The 12,120-nt window shown below is 35.9% G+C and overlaps 1 protein-coding gene across 1 annotated transcript in view; it reads right to left on the bottom strand.

Annotated features, from left to right (window-relative positions):
- The window catches only part of KCNH8 (potassium voltage-gated channel subfamily H member 8), a 204,773-nt gene that overhangs the window by 15,805 nt on the left and 176,848 nt on the right, over positions 1–12,120 (bottom strand). Inside the window, exons 12-13 of the mRNA XM_075052038.1 lie at positions 5,462–5,500; positions 3,361–3,716 (exon numbers count right to left, since the gene is read on the bottom strand). Of these exons, the coding sequence (XP_074908139.1) occupies positions 3,361–3,716; positions 5,462–5,500 (395 nt within the window). The remainder of the gene's footprint in view (positions 1–3,360; positions 3,717–5,461; positions 5,501–12,120) is intronic.

Below are 12,120 nucleotides of genomic sequence, written 5' to 3'. Positions count from 1 at the left end.
ATTTGATTAAAACTAACTAGCTCAGGCAGAACAAGCTTGTTTGCAAATTGTGTATAGGAAGATGTGTAGACCAACCTGCAGTGTCCCAGTTACATTATTGTTGGTATTGGATCTAACTACTAGAAAAGGTGTTTTTGTCAGTTATCTCTATTCATGCATTGCAGTTGACCTCCAATTTGCAGTGTCAAGAAATCCAAAGGAAAAAAAAAAAGCATTTAATAATAATAATAATAATAAAGTGCTGCACATAAAGAATAGAAAACTGGTATCAGTTGGAGGAATCAATATACATTATTAAAAATATATAATTATGAATATTTTTTGTTCTCATTTATAATAAATTGTACTATAAAGGGAACTATTTTAAAGTCAATGAAAGTGACTCAAAAAGCTGAAAGTTGACAGATGTGGAGCATCAATTTCTTGTTTTGTCCAGGCACAAGATTCAGAACTTGTCTTACAGTAGGCAGATGAGTTAAATACTAATCTGGAAGGGTGAATACAGACAGTTCTTGGCCTCTCAATTGTGATAACTTTGTGATGATGGAAATTAAACTTTCCATCTACATAAGGATATTCTCAAACAAACCTCTTGACTGGAAAGACCCATGTAACTTAGAGCTCTGCATGCATACCATATGTTGTCCTTCCTGGCTCTTCATGTGGGTTTAGGGCTCTGTGTCATGTCTGAGTGTTCATGACATCCGCTGGATGTTACTAGACTTCACTCTAGTCTTAACCAGTCTCTGGGAGGAGATGAGAATCAAATGTGGTGCTTAAGCTGCTCTGGCCTATACTGTTATCTGCAGCTGAAAACCTGCTTTGTTTGAAATTTGCTATAAAACCTATTTAATGTCATCTGGCCTCACTGCTTCAAAAGCAAATTTTAAACACCAATATCCCTTTTGTAGAGATTTCTAATTATATAAAGTGATAACATTTTAACTGCCTTTAAAGGACACGAGGGAAAACCTACTCAGACGTGACTTGGAATTTATAGACGCTATATTCTTTAAAGTGTTTAAAGATCAGACTAAAAAGAAACCATAGTAGCCAAAATAGCTAGGTCTGGAGAGTCAAAAGACAGGCTTCTATGTGGGAAATATCTAATGGGCAAGATGCTGTGGAGCGACATAATCTAGTGAGTTGAAAACATGAGGGAACAAAAGTAATTGGGAAGTCTCACCCCTTTGTGAATTAGCTACTGTACAGCCCTGAATTTTCTCCTGAAGACAGACACCTCCATTCCTAGAAGCCAAAAAGTCAGAAAAGATTAACATGTGACCAGTTCTATCCAGTCAATCAGGGCTAGAGTGCACTTATCCATGTGGGTCTGAGGAGATTCAAACACATAAATGCCTTCTCCCAGGACTGCCTTTATTATCACTTACACTTTCTTCCTCTTGATGCTCTTCTACTTCATAGGCAGTATCCAAAAAGTGATTGGGAAGACTATGACTGTATCCTAGAAGTTAGGATGCTGGCTTCTCTTCCTTGTGCCCAGAACTATTTAAATATTTTACCCATTCTCTGTGTTTTATTGCCCTCACTGTGGTGTACAAAGAAAGAGCCTGAAGCACTGGTGAAGAGTTCTGGTTGGCTTACTCTGCGGAACATCCACAGTAGAACAAGTTCCTTAAGCAGACAAAGTATATTCTCTTGACAAAGTGTGGTTAAACACCACACAACTGCAGTGACTGGACATTTCAACCAGAGTCTTGCCTTCCCCTTACACTGCTGTCCAACAGCAAACAAAATGGAGGATCTTAATTAAGGTCTTATTTTCTCTTTAATACTTCCTAAGAAACATTTAAGGCTCTTTTAAAGTGGTTTTAACTTGTCAGTTTAAATGTTCTAATACTATAAATTCATTCTGGGAAATAATATGAAAGTGTTTTGGCTGGAAAACAAAGTCTGAGAAACACATACATCTTGGGCCAATTTTCCAGCCTATTAACAGGATTATTGTGCAGTTATAAAATTATGAATGGAAATAGGAAATAATAATATATGTAACAATACTTGTTTCACATTTGCTCTTGCAGCCTTGGGTCCTAATGTCTAGTTGCGTATGTTCAGAACAATAATGAGATTACAATGAGATTACATTGCAGGAGAAAATATGAAAGGTAGCTTTTCCCTGAATTATCACTTGTTATGCAAATGATAACGACCTTTACTCATAGCTGACCTGAGCCAAATTCATGTGAGATCTATGAAAGAAATGAGAAAATATCCACTATGCATTTCAATTTTGCTAGTGTAGAAGCTGGTTTTCAACACATTATCTTCCCCTGTATTGACAAAACTAAAATCGGTTTCTGTCCTGCTCCTATTTGAAATGTAACTGTATTGATCAAATATACGATGAGGGGGAAATATTTCTATATAATTTTCCATGTCCTTTTTATGATTGCATCCTTAGGGACAGGTGTCTTGACAGAGCTAAACAAATATTGGTCAAGCTGTGGCTATTTCAAGTTTGCAACGGCAAGTTGCTGAAACTACCACTCCTCCTCTAGTGAATAAAGGAAGTTCTTGAACATGTAAAATACTTCAAATTATAGAGCCCAAAACCTGAACTGGAAGATTAACTGTCGCAGCTCCTTGTATGTGAAAAAAGTGACTGTGATTTCTGTGAAGAACTGATCCCAATACTCTTGGTTAATAGCTAATTATTACATTGCAGCAATTTAGAAGTAAGATACATAAATAATCTTACAAGTAACATAAAGGTAAAAAATGGAAATATTTAAAATTATACACTAATTGTACCACAATAAACTATTATATGACTCTTGTTTATGTAAAACGCCTCAGAAAAACAGAGTTTCTCAACTCCATATTTACTCTCTACATAACTTGCACTATCAGGTTTCCTTTCTCTAATGTAAAAAAGAAGTAAATATTTCCTAAAATTACTAGACAATAGGTTTCCATTACAGTCCTCTACTCCAGTAATTTTTGTATTTGCACAGCTATGCTATATTATCATCTACTTGCTTTCTAAATTGCTGTCTCTCTGATGGAGTCAGAATATTTCACAGTGCTATTGTGGGAATGCATATTATTATAGATGGACAAAATGATACCAGAACTCCAGACTATTCAAATAGTCATTTTCGTAATTGCTCAATACTTTCCCTTTTTAGTGGTAGAAATACTTTATTTTGCAATAAATTCCTAAAATCATAACATTCTGCATAGTGTATAATAGTTCCTACAATAAGAGGACTTCTCTGTGGGATGAACGAAAGTATCAACTATTAAAGAAAAAGAAATATTTTATAGTGTAACAATCAAGATATTTTTAATAGGAGTTACATGATTGAGGAGAAAATAACTGTTCCTAACTATTACCTTGGGCTCAGGTCAGGTGGACCACTGGTGGTCAGTGCTGAAAGGTGTAACTTAAGGTTTTTCTCCTTCCTTCTGGAGTAGTAATGGAGCTCCGTTTCATGTTTGGTTCTTGAGGGGTTTGAACTGCAAGCATGGATGGGTGAATGAAAGGGCACCGTTCCAGAGGCCAACTGCTTCAAGTTTCTCCCTAGGTGGCTTTTATTGCTTCCAGCCTTCTTCTGCTGAGAGCAATTTGTGCTTCTTGTATGGACTGGTGAAAGGGTGCTGCTCTCTTCTTCTCCCTCCTCATCCTCATCTTCATCTTCTACAATTGAAGGGAGTGTCTTCTTTATATTTCCATTTCCCTTGAGCTCTGTCTAAAATAGCAGATAATACATACTAGGGTAAAATTCAGAGCCTGATGTTGCAGAAATACAATTTCTTCTGGTGTTCATCCTGGAACAAACCCAGATGTAGCACAGCTTTCATTTTCTCTTTAGAGATAGCTCTTTTGGAACTCTTCCATAGCTTTCCTCCTCAACTATGGCTATATGTGCATACGTGAGAAAAATATAAACAAATTAAAAAAGGTCACTAGTGACATAGCCAGTGAACTCACTGCAATATGTTTTGTTACCAAGAAAGATTACATGACTAGTTCTTACAAGCCATAAGCCATATGTGCGGTTGAGTAGGTTAATCTTGCTTTGCTGAGGCATTATTTCTTTCGAATTTTACACTCAGACTCCTGGTGGACCAAGGGAAAGAACTGAGGCTCGTAATTCATATAATTCTGCATTTTCATATGGAACCATTTATAATGTATAAATAGCATTTACACCAGTTCAGCTCAAGCCTGAATGTCCTCTGTATCCTTCTTAGTTGTTGTAACTGAAACCACTGCTGGGATAGTAGACAAATTTTTCAGTTTATACAAAGTCCTGTTAATGCACCAGTGGTGTGACACTGTCAACTTCAGAACTGAGTCATCAAAAAGCAGAGCTACACCTGTTTTTTTAAAAAAATGCAATTTGAATGTTTGATGTTGGAACCAAGGCAATTTAGAGTCAACATAAACCTGGGTTCTGTACTTTAGGTACAAATTAAAGCACAGTGTAAGAAAGCCGTGTATTGTTTGTATTGTTTCATGGTAACAAAATATACTGGTCATGAGTGCTGAGACACACCAATATGGAGCTCACATCAGGATCAGGCCATAACTCAAAAATAGTTCAATTTATTCCCATGGTGCAACTTACCTTATTTATTGAAAGTAGGTGGATGGACTAAGGCAGAGTCAGGTTCCAGGTCAAATTAACAAACTCCACACGTCACAGTGAAGAGTACAGCCAAATGCAACTTCATGGTTTCAGAAAAAGTTGATACTATTTAATTTTTTTTTTCAGGCTACTCCTCTTAATCAAGCTTGATTAAGGCACTGTTAACTTTAGATAGAAAACCTCAGATGAGCTTGTATAGTCAAATTTCCCACATACAGGCCAAGTAAGATTGGCTGGGTGGAAATGCAGATCTGGGGAATTTGTCCAAATGTTCTAAGCCCTTATTAGTATCTGATCTAAATGTTTTGAAGCATGGGTTTAATTTTGCTGCATTCTACAGCATACTTCCATTAAATGAATGCTTTTCTCTTAGTATACATTGACAGATTTAGTGAACTAGGTTCTTTCCATCTGAGATGTATAAAAGGTAAGAATTTAAAACAGTGGCAAAAGACCTGTCTACATAAAATATAACAGCCTTGTTGTCAACCATAATAGTCATCTGAAGGCTGTCAGGATGATCAAATTGTACAGGAGCTGGCACTGATGCAGCCTACACACTACAGAGAATGAGCGTTACCCGTATTCAAAACTTTGTCTAGGGTAAACACGTATTTAAAATGCAGGTGCTATAGTAAGATATCCAAATCCAGCACCTGGAAGAAAAGATCATAAGCTGTTACTCATAAAATGGACAGTGGCAGAACTATCTGCAGGATGCTATTTAAAATCTCATTCTGAAACCTTGGAAGTCAGTTGGAGTTTTTCCAGCTTTGCTCTGGCCATAACTGTGTGCATGTTTCAAAGTCAACCTTGGCATATTTAAAATGTGACTAACATACCTGAGATAGCGTAGACTTGTTTGATAATTTTGATATTACCTGAAAAAAACAAAACAAAACAAAAAAGTAGCAAATATGTGCATCTGCACAATATTGGCTTCCAAGAGCATACAAACATCTAAACCAAAACATTTATGTTGATACAAAAAAAGGATCTCATGATAAAACAACTGTATTAAATTAAATGGTGACATAGCACTGAACTAAGGACACTCCTTGGAAACAGATGCTGTGAGAAAAAAAAAATTGTTTTATTTTTATTAAAAAGATAGTTGCTGCAAAAATAACATTTTACTTTAATAAAAGTTGGGTCAAGGCTCCAGATCTGTGAATAAATCTAAATAGGTGAATGTATGCCTGGTGGGTTTCAGTGCTGGTTTGATGGAATCCCATGCAGGAACAGTGCTCTGCTTTGGCCCTACCTCTTTGTAGCTTTAGCTCCTGTGCCAGCCTAGTCCTTACATGTAGATGATCTAGCTGTAGTATCTTTGGGAAATTTTCAAAGGCAGTGATGGGACTGAAGCAAGTAGAACCAATATAATCCTGAGGGAGATATGTGCCTAACAGCTATCCAAGGCCATGACATTTTCCCTTTTTCGGTTAAACAGAAAGCAAAACGAAAAGGAAGAAGAAAAAATCATGCAAGTTTAATGTGTAACTATTTCTAATAAAATCCACTGGAACTGCTGAATAATATTTGTTATGAACATTCTGTTGTTTATTTGAATGTCGATGTGTTGACCATGGGCAAGTCTCTGACAGCCTACATGTTGTATTTATAGGCAAATTTTAGTTTGCCAGGTAGAATTTTCAGAAGTGATTTTCAGCTTTCCTAAAGACACATGTCAAAATAAAAAGTGCTTAACACACATTGATTTTAAATTCATAGCATCAGTTTATTTTTTCCAAACTCAGGCAGAAGAAGTTAAGACTTTCTGGAAGTCATTGGGACTTCCTGGTTTGTGATAAAAGTCTTCAGAACTGCTAAATACATGAATTTTAGGTACAGATTTTTAAAAAATAGTTGTGGGTTGTTTTTTTCTTTTTTTTTTTTCTTCTCCACAAGTCTCTCAAGTTAACCTGAAAATTGTTTTGTAGTTGCTCATAAAAGTGAGGGTTAGTAGTGGTATAATATACAAATATACAATATTTAAGTTTGTGTAAGCAGAAATCATGTACCACAACAGCCAAGCCAGTAGCAGGTGTTTCAATAAATTTAGCAAAAACACTCTAATAACTGCCAAACAGATCAACTGCAATAATTAGGCTATGTAAATAAAATAACTGCTGTGTTCTTCCTGAGTTAGATAAAGTGCTAGACGATATTGGCAGAAGACGAGATCTCAGATGCTGAAATCTCCCAGCTTGTGCTGTAATCTATGCCAATTGAAGAAACACTGCTTCTTTCAAGATTCAGGAGAACAGGAAACTGGAAATATCCTAAAATGTTAAAGTCAGAATTCAGAAGTAGTAATGGACAACTTTGCACATATGTCTAACAAGATTAATTTAGAAGAGTGCCCAGAATTTTGGGGCATCAGTCTGCTTGGCTTTTAGGCACAGGTGTAGTATGAATATTAAATAACAGCCTTAATTAAAACTCCAAGCCAATCCCAAACATTAGCAGCTTCACAAAAAAGATCGTAATAAGTATGAATTTGCCTGCTGAAGGCTTTAGAAGTGACTTGTCATTTGTAGTTTGTAATGCAGGTGAAGATTGCTTCTCACTTTTTTTTCCTCCTGAGCCCATGTGTCAATCCTGATTGTACCTCTCGAAAACAGAGAAAGAAATTGTTATATGGATGTCTCCTAGATGTCCTGGTGGCATTTCCCACAGCCCTACGGGGGTCTTTCAGCGGGGCTGGACTTTCAGCTCTGTGACCTGGTGGTAGCACCGTTGCCTGGCTGCAGGACCTCTCTACTGCCCATCAGCCCAGCACCCACAGCGCCCATCCATCCTCCTCTGCTCTCAGTGTTACCCTTGCTGGTCGCTGCAGCAGGGAGAAACTGGCTGCAGAGGGAGTGGGGTTAGTGGCAGCACTTTCTTGCCTTATGACCTTACCAAGAGAAAGGTAAAGGGATTTTTGAAGGCAGGTTGCTTTCTGCAGGGAGGGGCAGGAGTGTCCTTGGGAGGAAGGGTAGCAGAAGAGAAGGATAGGTATGAAAAGGGAGCATGTGACATGAGAAACTATTCATCAGACTTATTCTATTTCTCAAACTGGCCCCTTTAACCCACTAGGGACAATTTCAGTCTGGATAAATTGATTTTTTTTGATAAACTCTGCACCTACAAACTATCTTTTCCGTAGCACAGAACCCACAGTAAAAGAGTGTGGCAATTGCTTCTTTATTAATACACTGCAGCCATATTTATTGCCTGTAACTTGGAATGCCATATCTTGCACATATGAAACAGGGGTCTGGACTTTATGGCTTTGTAGTTGAAAGTTGGTAAAAGAAACTATAATTAATCTGTGGCCAGGGAGAATTCTCAAGAGTTTTGCTTTTAAACCTCCTCCAGCAACATCCCCCTCTCTCTCCCTGCAGAAATACCATTCTCAAAGAGAAAAGGAAAGATGAATATGAACATTGATAAAGTCAGTCAAAGGGCAGTAAATTTAAAGACCTCACCATGAACATAGCTTTATCTCTGTAAAAATGTAGTATCAGAATAAATAATTATAAGGTGCTGTCCTAGTTTCTGATCTGTTAAAACCTTTAATTTAGGGCAACACACTGGTTTAACCTTCTATAAAGTGTTTTTTTTTTTCCTTATGCAAAAAAAAAAGAGGGTGCAAAATAGCTCACATGCTAGTCTTTTTAAAGGAAGCACAACTCATAAGGGATAAGGGCTGATGAAAGAAAAACCACAGGTATTTCCCCTGCTATGCATTAGGAAAAAACCAAAAAGACTGATGTTAGCATGAGTTATGTGAAATACTGTCAAAGAGTCTAACTCAATTTTTAATTTCAGCCCTTGTGTCTCTTTATGTCTTGTGAAACCAGCTATTAAATTTAATTTCACAAGACAAAACAATGACAGTTCATGTACCAAAAGCAGACTCATATCGAATTCTTCCATGTATGTAATCTCAAATCTATGATCTTGTAGTTGTTTAATATGTTAATATATAGAGCTTAAAAATTCAGTAATCTTTATATTACTTATTACAAGCACAAAAAGAACAATTCCCCGTCTGAAAACACTGGTGGTTTGCTGTCAAAATCCAGTGGTCTGAAGATTTTTCCAGGGTCAACAGACAGTAGTCTTTAATAGAAGAATCTCATCCAGGAATTGTGGCCAAACCAGGTAATTAGCTGTACAATAATGCAAAATGAATTCCAATGATAAAACCATAAAAAGAGAAATATAGAGATGCAGCTAAATTTGGGGTTAATACATTAAATATCCAGGTAAGTAAATTTGCATTTTGGGGCTTAAAAGAATGTTATCTGCTTTTACTGACCTGATTCCTGTTGCCTTCACAGGAATTATGAACAAAAATAGAAACATAATTTCGCTGATTTGCTTGTAAGTCTGGGGTCCTAAAATATATGAATAATTCTTTGTATCTGAGGAGTCAAAAGGCTAAAATACGCTTTCAGGAAAGGATTTGAAATCAAACTAGAATATTAATGTTCTTAGTCAGCATTTGGAAACAGAAAAAACCTATTTAGAAGCATTGGCAGTGTGCAGAAAAAAACCCCCAAGAATGCATGCCATATGTTCCATTCTTTGCAAATTTACTGTATGGTAATGGAAAAGACACAAGTACATAACAAGGGATTATTGTACTGCTGAAAAGCTTAATACCTCACATGTGTTCAGGCCTCTGTTTTCCGTAATCAGGAAATTTTTCAATGAAATATCACAAATCCTTTAAATCACAAAGGACTCAATCACTCACAGAGAATTTTTCAGGTTAGATACAGTTGTTTTATATCTACATTTACTGAGAAATTTAGCTGTTCTTTTTATTTTTTTTTTCTTTTTAAGACTTTCTATAGTTCATTGGCTTGTTGCTATATTTTCTCAGGTTCATTCTTATATTTTTCCTTGCTTAATGGACAGATAAAGAAAATGTATTTTGTGGAAGCAGATGCTTTCAGCATTCTCTGATCCTACTTACAGTAGGATATATTGAATTAGCAGCAAAAGTTGAATGGCAGATCTGTCACCGGTATTTTATCCTTGCTGACCAATAACTGTGAATTGCCATGAGCTCTGCAATCTTCTGTTAAGTCTTTATCCTACATCATTTCTATCTTTTGAATAAATTATTGTATCCTGTGCAGTTAGGACAAGTGTCAATGACTGGCTGGTTGTGGTTAGCTTTGGATAAGTTTTTTGCAAATGAATACTTTCTTGCATTCAAATTTCTCACATGAGCTTTCATAGTTAGTATTAAATGTTTAGTTTTCATATATTTCTTTAAAACCTGGTTGTTAATTTCACTGCATTCATTAGCAAAAATTTTTAATTATACTTTGATTGTTTCATTAACAATATAGGATCTATTGCATTTTGTGTTAAAAAGATGTCACAGAAAGAAAACCTAACCTCTCTCTTACTTGCTCCAAATCAAGAATTGAATAAATGGTAAACATGGATTGTATAATTTGTCATTTTTACTTCTATATTCTTACCTCCCTCTCCCCCACCCCCAAAAAAGGAGAAGAAAATAGGATGCCAGACTGCTCTGAACATACATTTTTCATAGCAAACTTGTGCCAATAAGAATTAGAAAATATTAAGGAAGACACTGTCAATAAGGTCAAAAGAAGAGAAATGAGAAATTGTTAAAATAGACAATAGACCTGGCACTGAGTGTAAATTGCTCTGGCAGGTTGGAATTTTGGAAAAGCTTGCAGGTTACTGCAGACAAAAGTTATAGTGGAGAAAAAATTTTAATATTCCTACAGTTTTATTACAGTCATGTAAAGATTTACATAATATTAATAGAAATTACAATGAATGCTAACAGCTTTCAAAGCAATAAAACTTACATGCTTAACTTCATGCAACTCTTAAGATTTCACACAGATTCATAAATATTTGCAGGACTGGCCCCATGGATTGATATCCAATTAGACTCCTCAACATGAGGCTGTAGATACTGTGGAAGAGTTGCTTTTAAGTTTGTATTGTCAGCTTTATATTTAAATGAAACTTCATACTACTTTTAATGTAAATATGTGTCTCTGACTTCAGAGAGGCTCTTGAAAAGAGGAAGGCAATTAAATGGATCTTAAAAAATATTCTCCCAATGAATTTTATTACCTGCCGATTGGTTATTTCCAAGCATCCCCAGTGTTACACAGCTGTTTTGCTAGCACTCAGAGGCCAAATCAGTGGGATGAGTGTTAATAAGAAGTGACTCACTGAGGACAGTGACATATCTATGTAGAATTTTTAAGAAAATCCAGCTTTGTCTGGCTTTCAGGGTAAACCTTAAAAAGAAGAAGGCAGGGACAGGCATAATCTGTTTCCTTATTTTAAAATCTGTTTGGTTTTTTTTTGCTTGTTTGTTTGTTTGGGTTTTTTTCCCCAGAAACATTTCCTCTAAATAATGAATATTTTGCTTTTTGGGTGGCAACTTGATCAGTAGATTAACCTCTAGCCAACTATCCCAGAAGCAAAAAAGTGAAAATTGAGCACACAGCTGGCCCCTAGACAAATTCAGATTTAAAACTTTGGGGAAGACAGCAGATGTAGAGTAACTGTGAAAGCAATTCGCATGATTTCACCTCAGGGCAAGAAGCCATGTCCTGGCATGTGAAGATATCAGCAGAAGTCTAAGCATATAACCTTATTAAGTAAGAAAGCCATCATAATTTCCTTCCCCTGAGATGCAATTTGTGTTTTCTATATACTCATAACACAGAAAAGCTAGGCACATAGCTTTTTGGAGCTTTTGGCAGCTTTGTCACTCAAGAAGTTCTGCATAGGTTAGAAACTAAGACAACATGGACACTCAATAAGTGAATAAAATTGCTTCAATTTTCAAAGTACCATGATATAAAACAAAACCCAGTGTCAGAGAGATGCAATATAAATTTTGCTGAAGGAATGAACATAGTTCGATTATTGATGGAGACTGTCCCTGAACACTTATTATATATACAGTACTGTACTCTATATATAATATATATGTATATACTGCATCTATATATTTGTTACTACAATCATGTTTTTATTTATTACAGCATTGAAAAAGTGATCTATATGTCTTAGGTAGGAACTACATTTTCAGCAGAACTCAAGTTACACTTATGTAGGCAGGTTCTGTAGCTCTGGTTTTACTGAGTGAAGGTATAGATGATTAAAAAGAAAAACATGCTGGTATATTTGTTTTTATATCAGTAGAATCTTAGACTGCATTTGTACATAAATAATTTTTGTTTTTCTTTTTTATACGCTTTCATATCTCTGAGCAGAGGGGTGGGTCTAGATGATCTTCGGAGGTCCCTTCCAACCTCAGCTATTCTACTATTCTACAGTGTTTAAAAAAGTTGCACTAAAAAACGTTACCTGCTCAATAAAATTGAGAATACATATTTGGATCCATGTAGAATGCCTACTTGATACACAAGTTGTGCTCATTATAGACAGTTTGCTCAAAAACTACATCATATTTAATTTAATACATTTCAGCATG

This window comes from Buteo buteo, chromosome 2 (assembly GCF_964188355.1).
Source record: "Buteo buteo chromosome 2, bButBut1.hap1.1, whole genome shotgun sequence".
Classification (NCBI taxonomy): Eukaryota; Metazoa; Chordata; class Aves; order Accipitriformes; family Accipitridae; genus Buteo; species Buteo buteo.
Note: the sequence above shows the minus strand (reverse complement) of the source record. Positions and strands in the feature narration are given on the sequence as shown.